General features: G+C 42.5%; 1 protein-coding gene across 1 annotated transcript in view; it reads right to left on the bottom strand.

The window, feature by feature from the left end:
• Positions 1-2,200: 2,200 nt before the first annotated feature.
• BLMH (bleomycin hydrolase) overlaps positions 2,201-18,428 on the bottom strand; it is a 57,430-nt gene continuing 41,202 nt past the window's right edge. The window contains exons 10-12 of the mRNA XM_066599588.1: positions 15,395-15,512; positions 9,134-9,203; positions 2,201-3,901 (exon numbers count right to left, since the gene is read on the bottom strand). Of these exons, the coding sequence (XP_066455685.1) occupies positions 3,753-3,901; positions 9,134-9,203; positions 15,395-15,512 (337 nt within the window). The 3' untranslated portion in view covers positions 2,201-3,752. The remainder of the gene's footprint in view (positions 3,902-9,133; positions 9,204-15,394; positions 15,513-18,428) is intronic.

Raw genomic sequence — 18,428 nt, 5'->3', positions numbered from 1 at the left:
TCCTCTAATAACGTCCTGACAATACTTACTGTATGTATATGGTTGATGGGCAGTTTCTTGTGTGTTTTCTCCACTCTTCAAAGAGTGTTCTCATCTTCAGCATAGGCATGTTTTTGCAGCTCCTTAATTATGGACGCAGTGTAGCTTGCTGTGCTATACAGTTTGCATGAACCAGTGTAGTATGGGGCGCTTGGCTATTTCCTTCCTCCCGACCACCACATTCAGGGTGGGTGAGGGCCCGAACTCAAGATAGGTGCAGGACTTATTGCTGGAACCTGCACCTGTCAGACTTTTATGGTATATCCTGTGGATATGCCATAAAAATTATGAGATGGGAATACCTTAAATATTTAAATATATTTTGCACAAATCCCATTTAATATTGTCTGCTATTCTTTTCGATTTTCACTACTGCATAGATAAAAAGTAAGAGATTTATTAACTTTCTGGGAGCAAAATGTGGAAAATAACCTGACAAAGAATTTGCAAGTTTTCTAGCAAACAGCTGGATATGTGACTTTATGTTGATTTGTATCAAACAGCTTTACATTTTTCACTTTTGGCAGATTTTAAAACAATGCAGCAAAGTTTAACCCAATGCTGATCACTTGCTGCAACAAGTTATCTTAAAAGGGATTTCCAGGCTCTAAATGAAAATTTTACAAATGCTGCTATATTGCCGCTACTGCAAAGGTACTACCAGTACCTTATAATCATCGCTCAGGACTCTTTTCTTTCTCTCCGTGAAGCGCAGGTATCCCAGGCAGAGCTACAGAACTGCCCACCCTCCGCTAGTCTTTTACCATAGTAGGATGCGCCACTCTCTGCACCTATTAGCACTGCTCCCATCCACCTCCTGGGATTACGGGCAAGATCTGCCATGTGTGCAAATAAGTATGGATACCTCCAATCCTGCATATTACAGCTGCAGAACACTGCATAATGGTACTATCACAGCTGAAGCTAGCATGTTATACGTGCTTGAAAAGGGCTATAGCGGATAGCCGAAACGCGTTGCACTTAACTTGGACTTTATACAGTGGGTCCTCTGTTTTTTGAGACCCACATTGTAGTGATTTTACCATTAATAAAACTGAACTTTCCAAATCTACAAATCTGGACGTGGATCCTATGTGATATAGTATACAAGGCCTTCTTGGACATCCAGAGGAGAGAGAGTTGCTTCGGCATTTGCCAATCACCCTCCCTTCTACCGGGTGAGTTCAGCTCTTCTGCCCTTTTAGCCAGGGGCGTAACTATAGGGGATGCGGTTGCACCCTGGCCCAGGAACCTTAGGGGGCCCATAAGACCTCTCTTTTTCATATAGGGATCCCAGTACTATGAATAAAGCATTATAGATGGTGGCCCTGTTAGTGATTTTGCATTGGGGCCCAGGAGCTTCAAGTTATGTCTCTACTTTTAGCACAACTAAAGTTACTAAAAGAGCAAGAAAAGTTGTGCTACGGTTTATTTAATGCATTAAGTGTCAAGTTAAACTTTGCTACATCTGTAGCTTGATGACGGAATACTGTTGCTTCTGCAGAAGTCAGTAAAATAGTTTGCGCATGTCTGGTTTGTGACATAAGACTGTTTTATTGAAGAACTAGTCCAGTAAATAAGTCCATGTTTCTGTGCAATTCTTTACATTTATAGTGCTGTGATACCGACTGTTCATCAGGACAATTTCAACTTTTTATTTTGTTACAGTGCATTAAAGGGGTTTTCCAGGTCAATACTATTGATGACCTATCCTCAGAATGGATCATCAGTAGTTGATCAGCTGAGGTCCACCACTTGGAACCCCAGCCAATCAACTGGTCGGATGCCTGCTGTCAACTCGGTAATACACAGGGGTCCGAGCAAAAGTCACTGCTCTGACCCTGATGCAGTGGTTGGTACTTGTACCTGCAGGCACAGCTCTCATTTGATTTTAATGAGAGCTGTGCCTGCAGTTACAAGCTCCAGCCACTACACAGGGGTCAGAGCAGCAGCTTCTGATTGGACTCCAGTATATTACTGTGCTGACAGCAGGCACCTGATCAGCTGAGGTCCCAAGCGATGGACCCTAGCTGATCAACTACTGATGATCTATCCTGAGAATAGGTCACTAGTATTGACCTGCAACATCCCTTTTGAAGTCAGGACTAATAGAAGAACAAAATCATAAACGTTTAATGTATTCAACAAAAAGCGGCCAGGCTGGGTTTCATGTTTTTATTAAAAAACACCATCTAAAATCAGAGAAAATGATAAAAAGAGAAAATAAGAACAAAATCTAAAAAAGCCACACTTGCTTTAACTCCTGCTTGTCTGGCCGAATATCAATTATGCCTAATTTCCATCCAAATTAGTAACCCAAAATATACTCTTTAATGAATATATTAACCATATGATGAAACTCTGTACATCTAAGTGTTCTGCACAATTTTCATATTTGTACTGGAACTAAACTCAAAAGTGGCCGTTACAACATCGCGTAACCAACCATAATGTATAAAAGTACATTATTTTGAATAAAAAGAATAATTTGATCTAAGGTCATGTTATCATTTTTTTCCCTCATATGTCTTCGGTGACTTGTAATATATTCAGGAAGTACATGGGTTGTAAGCTGATCACAGGGTATGATACCAATGGGCCTCTCAACAATCAACTATAATTTGTGGACAAGCCAAAACTAAAAATACTATTCTCCTACAGCTCCTCCGCAGGCTGAATAAAGTATTACATCATCAAATAAACATTGCTATGTAATAATGCATGGATGTTCAGGGTCCTCCAGAGTGTGAGAGACACTCTTTGTAAGAACGTTGGCTAATAATAAGTCTTGAAAACCAGACAACCCCTTTAAACTAAGGCTTATTTTTTTCTTAGACTAGATGCCATACTTAATAAATCTGTTTCGGCTTTAGGGCTTATTCACACGGGCGAGAATCTCACACAAATTTAGTTAGAGTTTCTCGACCCAATATCGCCTGTGTGAATGTAGGCTTCCATTAAAGTTTTGAAGATCCTTTTAGTTGATTGGAAGAAACAGCCGGGCGTTGGATGTGGCACTCTGAAGTTATCTAAATAGTTTCAAAATAAAAGCGTCACTAAAAAACATGAAAAAGATTACACAACACCATTTCACAAAAGACTATAGATTAGCAGGGCCCAGTAAATTATCGCTAAACCATAACACCTAATCCACTCAACTTGATGACTCCATGCCACAATATGCTGTACAAGAAATGGCAATAAGATATTCGCTTTTCACAGTCCACTTTTATGGCCAACGGCAGATTTTTGATTGATTCTTCTGCATGACGACACATTTGTCCCAAATCTAACTTTCTAGTTGTGTTTAATCTCCAGTTGCTCTCAAGTGTATGAGTAGCAGGCCAGACTGCCAACTTTATACTGGTATATAACCTATACAGAAGGGAAAAGTTCTAATTATTTTCAGCACTCCCGATGTCTCCAGAGTTTGTCGCCAAGAAAGTAAAATCTGTTGCACTTTGCTACAAAAAAAAAAAATGAAGACATAAAAATGAATATATCAGTGACTGAGCCAGACACATAGGTGTTCTTCCTGAGTGGTGGGTTCAAGGTACAGCAGACCCGAAGGGTATGATGCCTTTTTTCTTCTTCTACTTGGTTAAACATGCAATGCTTGATTGAATGTATTGTTTCAGTGCTAAACCAAGGAGGACATTTTTGTCTTGAAGGTGAGGGGAGTAACAATGGGAATAAATGAAATACTGTCTTCTCTACGCCAAAGCACCCATTGGGTCCCAGGCTGGTAGCACCACAGGGTCCTGCTTCAGCAGCTCCAAAACTTCCTCAGGTACATGTTTCTTGTCCACAACAACTTCGTAGACATACTCCGAGAACCATTCATCAGTCATGATGAGGTAACCTAAACAAGAACAAAAGTAGCTGAATTAGTCATAAGTCACCAAGACTCAAATGCTATTTATATACTTTATATGCACATTGGGGATAAAACCAAGAAACAACCAAAAGTACTAAATGGAGAACCCATCTGTGGTACTGGGACCTTGATCTTCATTATTCAGACACATGGGTTTCCAGAGATCTAACCACTCTCGAGCGTACAGACCAGGCAGCGTATATCTATATTACACTCAAGTTCGGCACTATGTAGCAATTCCAGCAAACGTATTGGTTCTGATTCACAATTCCAGCAACCTGATTGGTTGTTTGGCTTGTCTGATTCAACCTGATTGGTTGTTTGGGGTCCCTGATTCAACCTGATTGGTTGTTAGTACCGAACGTGAGTGTAATATAGATATATGTGACCAGGCACACTCATAGCCACTTTACGTCAAATTACTTTAATGATACAACAAAATAAACTGTGCTACAATCAGAGGGGATAAGCTCCTCTGACATGCAGAATGCCGGCTATTGTGGCAAGTTGCTTTTGTAAAAGACATTTCCTTCCAAAATCCCACCCAAATTCCTGAAAGGTTAATTATGCTGAAAATTAAATGTTCGGAATATGAACCAAGTCCAGCGACTGTTCGAGCATAACCAAAATTACAACTGCTGTCAATAGTCCAAAATAACCAGATTTGTGCTTATTTTTCCTAATTGACTACTTGCACCAGCAGCCTTCAACCTGTGATGCTACAGCTGTTGTAGTTTTACATTTCTTGGCATGCTGGGAGTTCGTTTCACATCAGCTAAAGAGCCACATGTTGCAAGGCCACTGATTTACTTTTTCACAGCACTGTATATTAGTTTTTGAATTTATCTCTCTCCCAATTTCTTCTATTTATGCTAATTTGTCACATTTAAAAAGTAACTAAATGTTTTCTAAACTTCTAGCATGTCAGAAGTTTTGATCCTTGGGGGTCCAGGTTCCAAAACTCATACCGGTCGTTAAAACAAATGGGCAGAAGCACCCAGCTGAGCGCTGTGCCCGTTCACCTGTCCCTATGAGCAGTGTACAGTGTTCATAGACTTTCTATGGAGCCCACACACTGCTCTTGGCAGAGACGGAAACAACCAAGTGGGCACCGCACTCAGATGAGAGCTTCTGTCAGTTTGTTTTAGTGATCAGTTGGGGTCTTGACACTCAGACGCTACCAATCAAAACTTCTGACGTCACTACGATATGTTAAAGGTTTTTGTAAAAAGATCAGTTGCCCTTTAAAGCAGGGGTGTCCAATCAATGGCCCAGGATAGTTATGAATACGGTCCACAGGGGCGGATTGGCCTTATACTGCACCAGGAAAATGTCAGGTGGGCTGACCACTGTGCTTCATTATACGCAAGTCTGGCCACTGTCAGTGACAACTTAACCACATGTGGCCGGTCCTGGGTATAAGAACTTCAGCGGCCACCTGCCCAACTACTACTTTGTGTCACTGTGAAGTAACATAGTAGGAAGACACTGGCACACAAGGTAGAGGAGCCCTGAGGTGGGCACTAATATTTCAGCTGCTACTGTTGTAGGAGAGTCACTGTGAAGAGGACAGCCAATAGGGAGTGCTGGGTGCGTGTGAGCCAGCGTGCGCCCTCATTGGTTCAGCTCTTAGTAGTCCTGCCTCCAGGTTATGCTGATCATGTGACAGGCAGCAGTACTGTGCGTGAGTATGTAATGAGCAGCAGTCCAGTGCAGACAGTAGTTAGTAGACTAGCCAGGTCAGCCACCCCAGCTGCATTTAATTTAGAAGCCATCAGTTCAGTACTGCCTGCCCCTGCAGCTCAGATTGGTTAATAATATATAAAATCAATGGTCTCATTGATTATTTGAACCTTAAGTGTACGCTCACATGGTTAAATTTTCACATATCTCAATTCAGTCTATAAAAACGGCAGAAAAATCCATGTGTGGTAACCCAACGCGTTTCGTTAGTGTTTGTGTATTTAATATATGGCCCAAGACAAATCATCATCCAATGTGACCCAGAGACGCCAAAAGGTTGGAAACCCCTGCTGTTAAGGGAACCTGTCATCAGTTTTTAGCAATGTAAAACAAAACCAGGGCTATAATAATGAGAACCCATTCTTTTCCACAATTATCTTGACATGTCTGCTGATAAAAGCCTATCTCAACCTCATGTTGCTCACGCGAGACTTGGGATCGCTGTATGGAGGAGGTCTACTACATAGAGGGAGGGACTTCGGCCAAATGTCCACAGGTGGATCTGAACTGAGAAATCTGGGGCACCTGTGCAGACCATCCGCAGTTCAAGCCGCCCATAGGGAAATATGGGCGTCCGCACATAAATGAAAGCATGCAGATTTGTTTTCCGGATTCCGCATGCTGCAAACAAATCACAGAATGCTCCGATTTAGTGCAGATTCCGTGCGGACCGCTTCCATTGAAGTCAATAGAAGCTGTCCAATCTGCGGCTCGTCTGCAATTGACATTGTGGACAGATTCCGCGGCAAAGCAGGAGTTTGAAAAAAAAACACAACTCTACTGTGCATGTGTGCTGGCCGGCACTCCCGCACACATCTGCAATAGATCACCCGGACAGGTACGTAGGGTCCTCGGCCACGGGCAGGGTCGGATTCCGTTGCGGGAGCCCTGAATGTATCTTAAAGGGGTTGTCCCGCGCCGAAACGGGTTTTTTTTTTTTTCAACCCCCCCCCCGTTCGGCGCGAGACAACCCCGATGCAGGGAGGTAAAGAAAGCTCACCGGAGCGCTTACCTTAATCCCCGCGCTCCGGTGACTTCTCTACTCACCGCTGAAGATGGCCTCTTCCTCCGTGGACCGCAGCTCTTCTGTGCGGTCCACTGCCGATTCCAGCCTCCTGATTGGCTGGAATCGGCACGTGACGGGGCGGAGCTACACGGAGCTACACGGAGCCCCATAGAAGACTGCAGAAGACCCGGACTGCGCAAGCGCGGCTAATTTGGCCATCGGAGGCCAAAAATTAGTCGGCTCCATGGAGACGAGGACGCCAGCAACGGAGCAGGTAAGTATAAAACTTTTTATAACTTCTGTATGGCTCATAATTAATGCACAATGTACATTACAAAGTGCATTATTATGGCCATACAGAAGTGTATAGACCCACTTGCTGCCTCGGGACATCTCCTTTAAGCCTTCTGCTAGAATTCCCTGGAAGATGCATGGCTTCGTTACTCGTACTGTTGTTCATGATCCTCTGCAACCACACCAATATGAGCAGCCTGTTGTTACACAACAGCCTTCTTACACAAGTATGTAACAATTTTAATGCAATTGAGAATTATAGGAAGTTCCTCTTGCCGTATAACATGCAGTAACTTACTATCCTATATACAGCATGTGTTGGCCAAGCTACAAAGAAACCTTCAGCTGTATGGAGCCGTATCCAATAATAAACTGTGGAATCTCTTCCTTTAATCTCTGCGGCGCTTTGCAGAGGTCCATTCCAGACAGTCTGTGCTACAGGCCTGGACACTCTACTAATTAATAAAGCTGTTAGCGATTGCAAGGATTTGAGGATTTAGCATTGATTAGAACTTTTTATCCAGGCCATGCTGGCTCTAACATATAAATGCAGAGGCAGTTTCAATTTACTCTGCCCAGACTCAGCTATTTGTTACATAGTTATTGGGACATTGTATCCTTGGTTTATAGAAATACAGCTAAGGGTATGGATAGCCGAAATGTTAAAGAAATCAGGTTACATGGGTATAATTTACATAAGAGAACTAGATGAAAACTATTATGTACTTCTATCACTAGAAAAATGACAAGACTAATTATTAGGAGAGGTTCCTTCAATTTATGTCCAAACCTCAGTGCATGGCCAGCCTTAACTATGTGCGACTCATGCAGTCACAGAGGGCACCAGCCACCAGCTTGTAGGAGGGTACTAGGAGGATGTAGGCTTGGGGCAATTGCCCCCTTTAGGTCCGCATGACGAGATGATCTTTTTTTCGTGCAGCAATAACTTTTGGAGCTACATGAATCGTCCTTCTTCTGGTTCTGACTCCTCCCCTCTGATGTTCCGAGGAGCCGCTGTGCTACTATATTTAAGAGCCTGGTTCTGGTATTGTATCTATTTATCAAGGTTGGTTTGTGCTGTACTTATGTTATGAGCTTGGTTCCGCTGCTGTATGTATGTACTGAGCTTAGTTCTGGAGTTGTATTTTTGTCCTCAGATTGGGTCTGGTACTGTATTTAAGTTTTGAGCTTGGTTATCTAGAATATTCACTGAGCTGTTCTGGTGTGGGTATGCTGCTATCCTGTTGGTTTCTGAACATGCAGAATACAGGCAGACTGCCTATTCGTGGAATATATGTAGTTCTTTTTCTTATGACAGGGAAGTGGGACTGGGAATTCCACACAGGTTACCATCTAGCCTAATGCTGGCACTGCCTCAGTGATCTTCACCATGTTTCCTAAATCCTGGACCAAAGAATTTTAGAAATCTTTTCCTATCATTGTTGATTTATTGAGTCCAGGACAAATTACCCAAAGGGGTAATACGCTGCCATCTCCTATTTTTTATGAAGTCTTGCATATTTGTTCGCTACTAGAATGTATATAAAAATCTCAATTTTCAAACCCAACAGGTCATTGGGTCAAAAACTACAGAAGGGTGAATTTTCCAAGGATCAGAGAATCATAATTTTTGATAATTCATATCTAGAGATGAGCGAGCGTACTCGCTAAGGCAAACTACTCAAGCGAGTAGTGCCTCATGCGAGTACCTGCCTCACTCGTCTCAAAAGATTCGGGCGCCGGCGGGGAGTGGCGGGGTAGAGCGGAGAGAAACGGGGGGGGGGGGGGGGGGGGGGGGGGAGGGTATTTCTCTGTATCACTGGCATCCATGTTTCTAATTGTGTAACACTTTAGCTTCTCCCAGTAGCATATGTAGAAAACAGAGCAAAGATCAAATTGGCCCCCTCATTATGGTGCAGTTTTACCACCATATACAATGACCTCCTTGATAACAATGCAATTCCCCCTGTATAGGAACTTGTCCCCCAATATAAAAGTGCATAGGTCAACCCAGTCTGGGCACCCTCTGTCCACTGGCCCCAAAGCAGCATCATGCTATGGCTCTATGGAGTGCATGCCTTGGCCCTCTCCACCATGACTTGCAACACAATGTGCTCACATTAACATTTCTGAAACTGCCTACTATGGCAGCCTTTAAGCAAAGTCAGGCTTACCTTTATTTCCACGATCATCTCCCCAGGAGTTTTCAACTCGCCATTTCTCATATTCCCCTTCATGACCGTCCTGGCAATGCAAAGTGGTATACAATGTTAGATGGTAATAAGGTAGTAGGAAATATTTGCATAAGTCTATACCTTTTATCTACTATATACTTGAAAGAAGCAAGTAGGAAATCAAAGACATTTGGGTTCTAATGCAAATTACATTAGTTTTAAGGGTTATTGGCGTTAACAACATGGTTTTCATTGCATGTGTTATATTAATGAAGACACAGCAGTACCTTTTTTTTAATCTCATAATTGTGGTTTGTTAGGAAAAAGGGGCACAACTTTTAACCCCTTCAGTGGCAGGTTTTTTAAATGAGTCAACAATGCAATAAAAACCCCAGAAGATTTCAGATGACAGCTCAGTGCTCTGCACATTTCAGCACTAGAGCTGTCCACGGAAATCTTCTGGGGTTTAACAGCATGGTCAGTGCAGCAAGAGATTTTCCGGGCGTGCCACTAAAGGGGTTAAGGCGCATGGATTTATGGTTTTCAAGTTGCTGCTGTTCAGCAACATTAATTTTCCTAAAGGTCGGTTCATACATTTAGCATTAAAACCATGTAGCTACATGGCTGAAATCCAAGGCAGACACTCAGATCACTGCCACAAATTTGCTGTGAATGTGCAGTAGATCCGCATGAAGATTAGCTCCATTGTCATTCAGTTGGGGTAATCCTTAACTTTCTTGTGTGGAAACCATGCAAATAATTAGCATGGTCCTTCTTCTTTCTTCAGTGGATTTTCTTCCACGTACAGACAGGAGTCTACACAGAAATTTTCCATAGCATGCAACTAGGTTGCAGAAACCTCATTCAAATGCATAGGATGTGGATTTTTATCAGAATTGACTAAATCCATGTCAAATCCAGCACTTGTGAATAGACCCCAACAGGTAGACATCGAATAATAATATATCATATATAACTGTGTCTCATGCAATCTGACCCATTGGCTCATATTTATCAATTATGTATTTCTTTTCGTTATGCAGATCCAATATATTCCACCAAGCTGTCCACCGCTCACGTGAGTCTCACAATCTAAATTTCAAATCTCAAACACATGGGGCAATTTCATATTAAACCAGTTTAACCTATTAGTATGTTTTTGAAGTGTTGGAGGAAACCAAATCACCCAGAAGAAAGCCATGCAAATACAGAGATAATATACAAACGGTATACAGAAGTTGCCTTCAGTCAGATTTGAACTCAGGGCCTCCAGCTGCAAGGCTAGACTGTAAACCATTAGGTCAATATGCAGCTCAATTGGCGCCCGTGTGACTGAGCCCTTAGGGGCTTCGAGGGTCGTGAACGACTAAACTGCTAACAACATTTTCATTCTCTCAAGTATATTTTTCACATTTTCTGTGTTTTTTTTTTGCACCAAAATGTCACACATAGTTTATTAAATTTGGTACAAATTGAGATTGAGGAATTAAAGAAATATATATATTTTTAGCCAACCCCTGATTAAGGCGATTTTGAGCAAAAATTTGCAATCTTTTTAAAAATCCACAATTCCTTTAAATAAAATGAAGACCTATCTGTCACCTAAGCCATACCCAATTAAAACTACACAAAATCAAAATTGATGTGTAAGTTACAAATGAAAACTGGTGCAATAAATAATAAATACAACACATATGAATATAGACAAGTAAAGTACAAATTGTGCTAAACCCCTCTGCAGAAACAAATATTGAATATGCCACTTTATCATTTGCGGAAGTGTACTATAAGTTTAAGCTTTTTACCTAATAATGTAACCTCACTTCTGAGTGTACTTTGCACCAATATAAAGGGATTTGCAGTCTAAAGGGAATTAATTACACAGTGATTTCCTGTTAAAGGGGTCGTCCAATTTCCAAATCAATTTTTATAAAAGGGTTCTTAGTGTCCCAAATACTTTGAATAAGGCTGGTATCACACGTATTGGTCGTATTCCGCATGCTGGAGCCCGCAGCAGAATCAAGCTCCAACCACGTCCGGCATCCACACGAAAATGTTTGAACCTGTATTGTGAATAGACCTGGCGGTTCGCCGTCGGACATGCACAATATTGTTTTTTCCCCACACCATCGCTAGGCGATGAAGCAGGTACCCGTGACCTATCCGCAATGTCAATTGGGGATGGGCCACAGGTCAAACGGCTTCTATTGACTTCAATGGAAGCCATCTGAGCGGAATCCGTACAAGAATAGGACATGCTGCGATTTTATTTCTGCTCTATTCTTGTTGATGAATGCGGAATACCCCAGATTGTCTGCGTGGGTGGCGATCGCAGATTCCACTATCCAAATCCGGTCGTGTGAGGCTGGTCTAAGGTTCCAAAGTACTTTCAATAATGCTTCTTTCCTCCTCTTTCTCGTCTCCAGTATTGCTGCAGTGTTTTATGTCCTGAAATTCCAGCTGCATTTTCATATCTGGCCAAGGTTAGCTACCGCCCAATGATGTAAGCACACATATTCAGACAGTCTGGGCATGCGTGGTTACGACAACAGTAGTTTGAACCATGCATGTGTGCAGTGAAACAGAATCCAGTCCTGTCCCTACACCCCTAGTGTGTACATAGTCACTGATGTCAACCTGAAGACGAACAGGACCAGAAAGCTATTGATTCATGGTGGATGTGATTTACGCAAAATCAGAGAAGTGGGGGTGTCGTCACATGATCAGGGGACACTGAGATAGAATCGTAGGGTTGGAAGGGACCTCCAGGGTCATCAGGTCCAACCCCCTGCTCAATGCAGAATTCACTAAATCATCCCAGACAGATATCTGCCCAGCCTTTCTTTGAAGACTTCCATTGAAGGAGAACTCCCCGCCTCCCATGGTAACCTGTTCCACTCATTGATCACCCTCTCTGTCTAATATCTAGTCTGTGTCTCCACCCTTTTAGTTTCATCCCATTGCTTCTAGTCTTTCCTTGTGTAAATGAGAATAGGGCTGATCCCTCTGCACTGTGACAACCCTATTGCATCGGTCGCAAAAGCGTAGCAAGTATACATGGCAAATAAGCTTCATTATCCAAGGCAGCCTTAAGAAAGAAAAGTTCTATGTGCTCCAGAATACCCTTTAGTAATACAGTAGGATTACTGAAAGTGCATCTCATGGAGTGATAGGACCAACACGGCTGATAAGAAAGGTCACAACTCCCAAAACTGCTCAACTGCTTTTCCTTCCAGTAATGATAGTGTATTACGGAACTGCTGCATAAGCAATTCCTTACATGATAGTACTAAATATACGGTAGTGGAAGTATGCTTGTTTTTCCTACTCGTGGCTATTCTGCACATTAAAGCTATGTCAGTCTAGACCAGTCAAGACTTGCAACAATCAGCTTCCAAAGAGACTGTTTCAAAACAAGAACACTTAACGTGGGAGAATGCATTACCCCTTCACGCAGAAGCGGCAGCTAATCCGATGCCTTTGATACTAATAGATGAAGTACGAGGGTTAACAAGGCAGAGTCACAAGTTAATCTCATCCCACCAGCTTGAACATGTTGTTCAAATGCAACTGCAGATTTAGCTTGGGCCAATCCTTTACCATCTCTATTAAGGCGGCACACATTCCCAGCTGGGCTTTCTTTCTTTAGCGCTTACACTTTTTTTTTTTTTTTGTAGAAAATCCAGATAAGAATCAGAGGAGTATTGCATTCTGTAAGCATCGGATTAGAAATAATAATAAGCCAGGAGGTCGGTGCATGAAATTTGTTTTTAATGAATCTCCCCCCCCAGTGCCTTGTCTCATTAGGTCACACATAGCTTCAGCGGTCTAATTTTCTTCTCTTTCGTAATACATAAAGTATTCTACAGATCAATGTGGGAGCAGAAGTGTAAATAGGGGGACAGGATTCAAAATAAGGGCTACTTAGGAGTTGTGCCAAATATTAGACTCATTGCCTAGCTGCAGGATAAGGGATACGCGCCTGACCAGTAGGGATCTGACCTGTGGCTCCCTTACTGATCACAAGAATGGGGTTCCCCCGCTAACTCCCGCCGACCCTCACCCCCCCACCCCTGAGCACGCTCGGAGGTGAAGGCAGTTACTCAAGATGAGCGAGGCTCGCTTGAGTAACTGCCCTTACCGAGCGTGCTCGCTCATCTCTAATTATGAACTATGGCGATTCTGCTATATTATAATCCATAGATAAGGTTGCTATATAAGCTATAGATAGGGTTGCTATAGAACCTCAGACTCTAATGCAATCATTTGTTTTTGCACATGTAAGCTGAAAAGACACATGACTAGAGATGAGTGAGCGTACTCGTTAAGGCAAATTACTCAAGTGAATATCACCATTTTCGAGTACATGCCTGCTTGCCCGAAAAGATTCGGGGGTGAACGGGGAGGGGGGGGGGGTATCTCTCTCCCCCCGCTTTCCCCTGCTCACTCCCGCAACTCACCACTCACCCCCGCCGGCCGCATGAAAATGGCAATACTCGCTCTACAAATCTACATATGACCCGTTTGGTTTCTATGCAACAACAGGTATTTAAGGGATCCAGCATCCACAGATAACAGAGAACCCTTAATGGCCAGAATTACCCGGGCGCCAATTTAAATTAACTTTCTTATTTGTACTATCCCGTTTAACTTAAAAACAAGAGACCTCTGTCCTAAAAATGTGTTTTTGTTATTGGAATCTGTAATGATCAACACTGGAGTCGGTGCCTTCTGTGTGCATTGGAACGCTACATCCATCATTTCTTTTCCCTGGACGAGGTTGGAACTCTGACAGCGATTCCTCATCATTACTACTTGACACTCAGCAATAAGGTTGTGCCTATTCTAGCTCAACAACACAAGATGAGCCTTTATGATCTTGGACAGGGCCTGATCTATTTGTACTATATCTACTTGCACCATGTAGTGCTGTTTTCCTATATATTTTCAAGCTAGTATGAATGGAATGGAGGTTGAACATGTACGCTCCATTCAGCTCTATGGGACTGCAAGGGATTGCACAGTACAATGCTCGGCTATCTCCGGCAGTCCTAAAGAGCTGAAGTGTTAGTGCACATGCTCGACCGCTGCTGCATTCATGCAGGAGGACACGGAACCCCTGTTCTTATGATTGGTGGGGTCCTAGAGTTTGAGATCATCTGATTATTTGCAGATGATAATCAAGCTGACCCTTCCACAGGCTGACAAAGGCAGCTGAACATGACTGAATTACATTTTCAAAAACTCATCAAAGACTTTCCCTATATAACTGCTATGGTATGCCCGAGTAAGCATTTGATTAACCCCTTCACGCCACAGGATGTAAGGTTACTAGAGATGAGCGAGCATACTCGCTAAGGACAATTGCTCGATCGAGCATTGTCCTTGGCGAGTATCTCCCCGCTCGGCAGAGAAGGTTCGGCTGCCGACGCGGGTGAGAGGTGAGTTGCGGCAGTGAGCAGGGGGGAGAGATCTCCCCTACGTTCCTCCCCTGCTCTCCCCCGCAGCTCCCCGCCTGCCGCCGGCAGCCGAATCTTTGCTCCCGGGTTGGCAGGTACTCGCTAAGGGCAATGCTCGATCGAGCAATTGTCCTTAGCGAGTATACTCGTTCATCTCTAAAGGTTACCTCATGGCAGGGTGGTATTTAACGCACCATAATGTGTCTATGGAAAAATAAAAAAGTTATAGGACTTTGAATGCAGGGATGTAGAAAAAATAATAATTTCCAAATAAGGGTTTTATTGTCAAAAACCTAAAAGAAAGAATAAGAGTTTTGGTAATGTTGTAATCTTACCGACCCGCAGAAAACAATGTATCATGTAAAAAAAATAAAAATATGCAATGGCAGAATTGATGTGTTTTCTCTCCCTGCAATCAAAAAATATTAATAAAAGTTTTGCAATATAGTATATTTACCCCAAAAATGGCACTGATAAAAACTACAGTTTGCCACGCAAAAAAACAAGCCCTCCTATCACCATGTTGATGGAAAAATAAAAAAAATTAGGGCTTTTGAATAGTGGAGATGAAAATCCCCCATAAATCATTGTGCCCTTATGCCCAAAATAGGCCATATCCTTAAGGGGTCAAAGAGGACCACTTCAATCAGTGTGTTAGGAAATCCTTTTTAATATATTTTCTATAATATAGAAAGGCAGGGCATATAGTGATAGCTGTATCACTATATAGATACTTATGCACTAAATATTGCTATGGTTTTGTGATGAGTCAGAGCGGTAACACTTTGGCTTCATACTCTACCTTCTCAGTGACAGCAGTCAGAGCCATGGCATGCGTCATCATAGAGTCTCCAAATATAAGTCTCTCTGACTTGTTCAAGTTCTTGACAGAAATACCAAACACAAGCTCATGGTCAAATCTGAAATGAAGAACCAGGAAATTAATCTTTCATAGTGATTTGGAACCCATATTGTCATGTGAACAGTAGAGTTTTCATTCACCATTACCATAACAAAAGAAAAAATAAATCTTGTTATTTGTAAAGCACCAACTTTATTACCCCCACAGCAGGCTGAGTACTTGTTTTACCAACCTCGGAAGGATGGAAGGCTGAGTCAAATTTGAGCAGGCTACCTAAACCAGACTCTTCTAACAAAAAGCAACACAATTCTCCCCTGACATTCAGGATTTGAGGGAGTCACATCGGCTGAATGACATCACTGAATGGCTGTGATTGGCTCATTGAGCGCCGGCTGTGACTGGCTGCCAGCTCTCAATGAGCCAATCACAGCGCTCGCTTTGCTGGAGGCAGGGTATTCAAAGCCCCGTCTCCACCAGGAGATCAGCTGTGAGACGAGGAGGACGGCGCGCTGCTGCAGCGCCGCCAGGGACCATCGGGACGCCGCGGACCAGGTGAGTGTTGGGTATTTTTTTTGTGGGGCACCGGAGATAGGTCCTATTTTCGGGGGAGCTTATATTTCCAGCCATCCCCGAAAACCCGATAGGTCTTACTATCGGAGTAGACTGGTGACTGTGATTGCTAGAGACTCTTGGACCCATTGCTGTATTTTATGATGAATCAAGCATGGTTTCATTTATCAGGTTACGTAAATTCACAGCATACGTGGTACTGGTCTACTGAAAATCCCCACTTGACTCACAAAACACTACTGCATAACCAGAAAATTGGTGTTTGATGCACAGTGTTAGGAACACAAATAGTAGGCTATATATTTTCTTTGAATCAACTGTGAATACCGCAGATTATCTAGACATGTTTGAACAGTTTTACAACCAGCTAACACCGGAAGAAAAGAATGTGGTGCTTTTTCCAACAAGATGGGGCAACATGCCACATCTCTTGCGTCTCACTGATACAAGTTCATGAGCTATTAACGGAAGAGCATGAATAGGAACCAATGGATTGTTGCTACTACATTCCCTGATAAGTTTAATGAATTATGGCCACCACATTCCCCCAAACTTGTCCACATGTAATTTCTATCTGTGGTGAAAATTAGAGTAGAAAATGTATGCCAATTCTCTGTGTACCCTGGATGAACTCAAAGAAAAAATCACGAACACTATCTGCATCACCATGGTTGAAGAGTTGCAGGCAGTATCAGCCAACAGGTTGTGATGTGCCCACAGGTGCCCACAAGTGAACAGGGACCATGTCCAGCATCTGGTACAACATCTGGGTAAATCAAAAAAGCTTTGGGGAAAAAAAATCTATGTACTTGTTCAGTCTTGCTGACATGTATTGTCGGAGATGGGCTACTGTTCTATGGCCCACCCTGTATTATCTGTCCTCCTTTCTCCCAGGTTTGCTTGCTCCTGGGGTCCCTCTAAGATATTTCAACATGGCTGCGGCGGTTCTTATACTACCCAATGTACACTTAGCACTGATAGTGAATCAGTAGTCGAACATACTGCATCAAGTAGTGACAGGAGTTTCATGGTCATCTTAGAAGACTTCAGAAGTGTCCCAGGAACAAAAGGATTGGTGGAGAAAGGAAGGCACCAGTTAATAATCCTTTGTTCTCGAAGAGTTGCTTAAGCGTAAGACAGGAAATATTTATCTATTTTATTCACACATAGCGTACTGAACACAGATCACTTACATTGGGGCTCACAATCTAATTTGAATGGTTTTGGAGTGTGGGAGCAAAGCCGTCCAAACATGGGTAGAACATATAAACTCCAAGCACATATTGTCCTTAGACAGATTTGAACCCAGGACCTCAACGCTGCAACCACCATGTTTCCCATATGAAAAATTATTGAGCAGACTTTAGAAATGTAATTAAAGGCTAATTAAGGCTATTTAAAGGAAAGAAAGTAAAGAAGGATGCAGAGGAAAATAATCAGCAGTAGATACAAAGATATATGTAACATTTATGAGGAATCTGAGGGATATGGAGAGATTTCTAATACGGTGGTGGAAGTCATGCATGTGGCATGCATACATATAACCTAACTGAAACCTTGAAGGCAAAGTGCAGTTTCCTACTCTTTTGCATATACAACTCCTATACAGACCTATGTGTCTCTACGGTTACAGACTACAAACACACCCTATTTGTAGTCTGATCTTGAAATCATGTGTTACTTTGCTCTCTCTACTTGCTAAGTATCAGATAATTTGGGTAGCAAGAACTTATAATGTTATTAGCAACCAACCACAATTTAGTTTCACCATAAAAAATATCACTGAACTGCGATTGGTTTTTTGTTGGTAAACTGAGTGCCTCTTTTCTAAGAAAGTGTAGCTACACATAGAGCAATGAATGCACAATATCCATTAGTTAAAACCTACAATAAGACTCCTTAGCATAGCTAAGAATTGACATTTGGACCGCTGACTGTAATGGCCCTAGAGTGTGTTTCCTGAGGAAAGTCGAGCTTTATGATGACAAGTCAAAAACAGGAATTTATGTGCAAAAAGTCACATTTAAATGCAACCTATATGTTCCTTTATGATCCCCAAGAAGAGACTGGCATATTCATGAAGGCAATTCTTCTGGAAGGCAATTCTACCTCCACTTAGTCGATTGACACTACCATCTCCACAATGCAGTTACGGAAATCCCGCATATGTGGTGCTAGGATGTACACCAACATAACTTCAAGGTCCTTCTGCACAAGATCCAATTTGCTTCTCACTTAGCTGCGGAGGTGTACTATTTCGGTACTTGCCGAGAACCTACTATACAGTGGTGTAGTTTGATGATGTCATGCACTAGTGACATAGGCGCATGTGCAGTAGATTGCTGATAGTGGCTCAGACTATTTTATTGTGCAGGCTTAGAGCCAGCTGACAGGAACTGGGATC

Source organism: Eleutherodactylus coqui, chromosome 4 (assembly GCF_035609145.1).
Source record: "Eleutherodactylus coqui strain aEleCoq1 chromosome 4, aEleCoq1.hap1, whole genome shotgun sequence".
Classification (NCBI taxonomy): Eukaryota; Metazoa; Chordata; class Amphibia; order Anura; family Eleutherodactylidae; genus Eleutherodactylus; species Eleutherodactylus coqui.
This window is presented reverse-complemented; position numbering and strand designations above follow the sequence as displayed.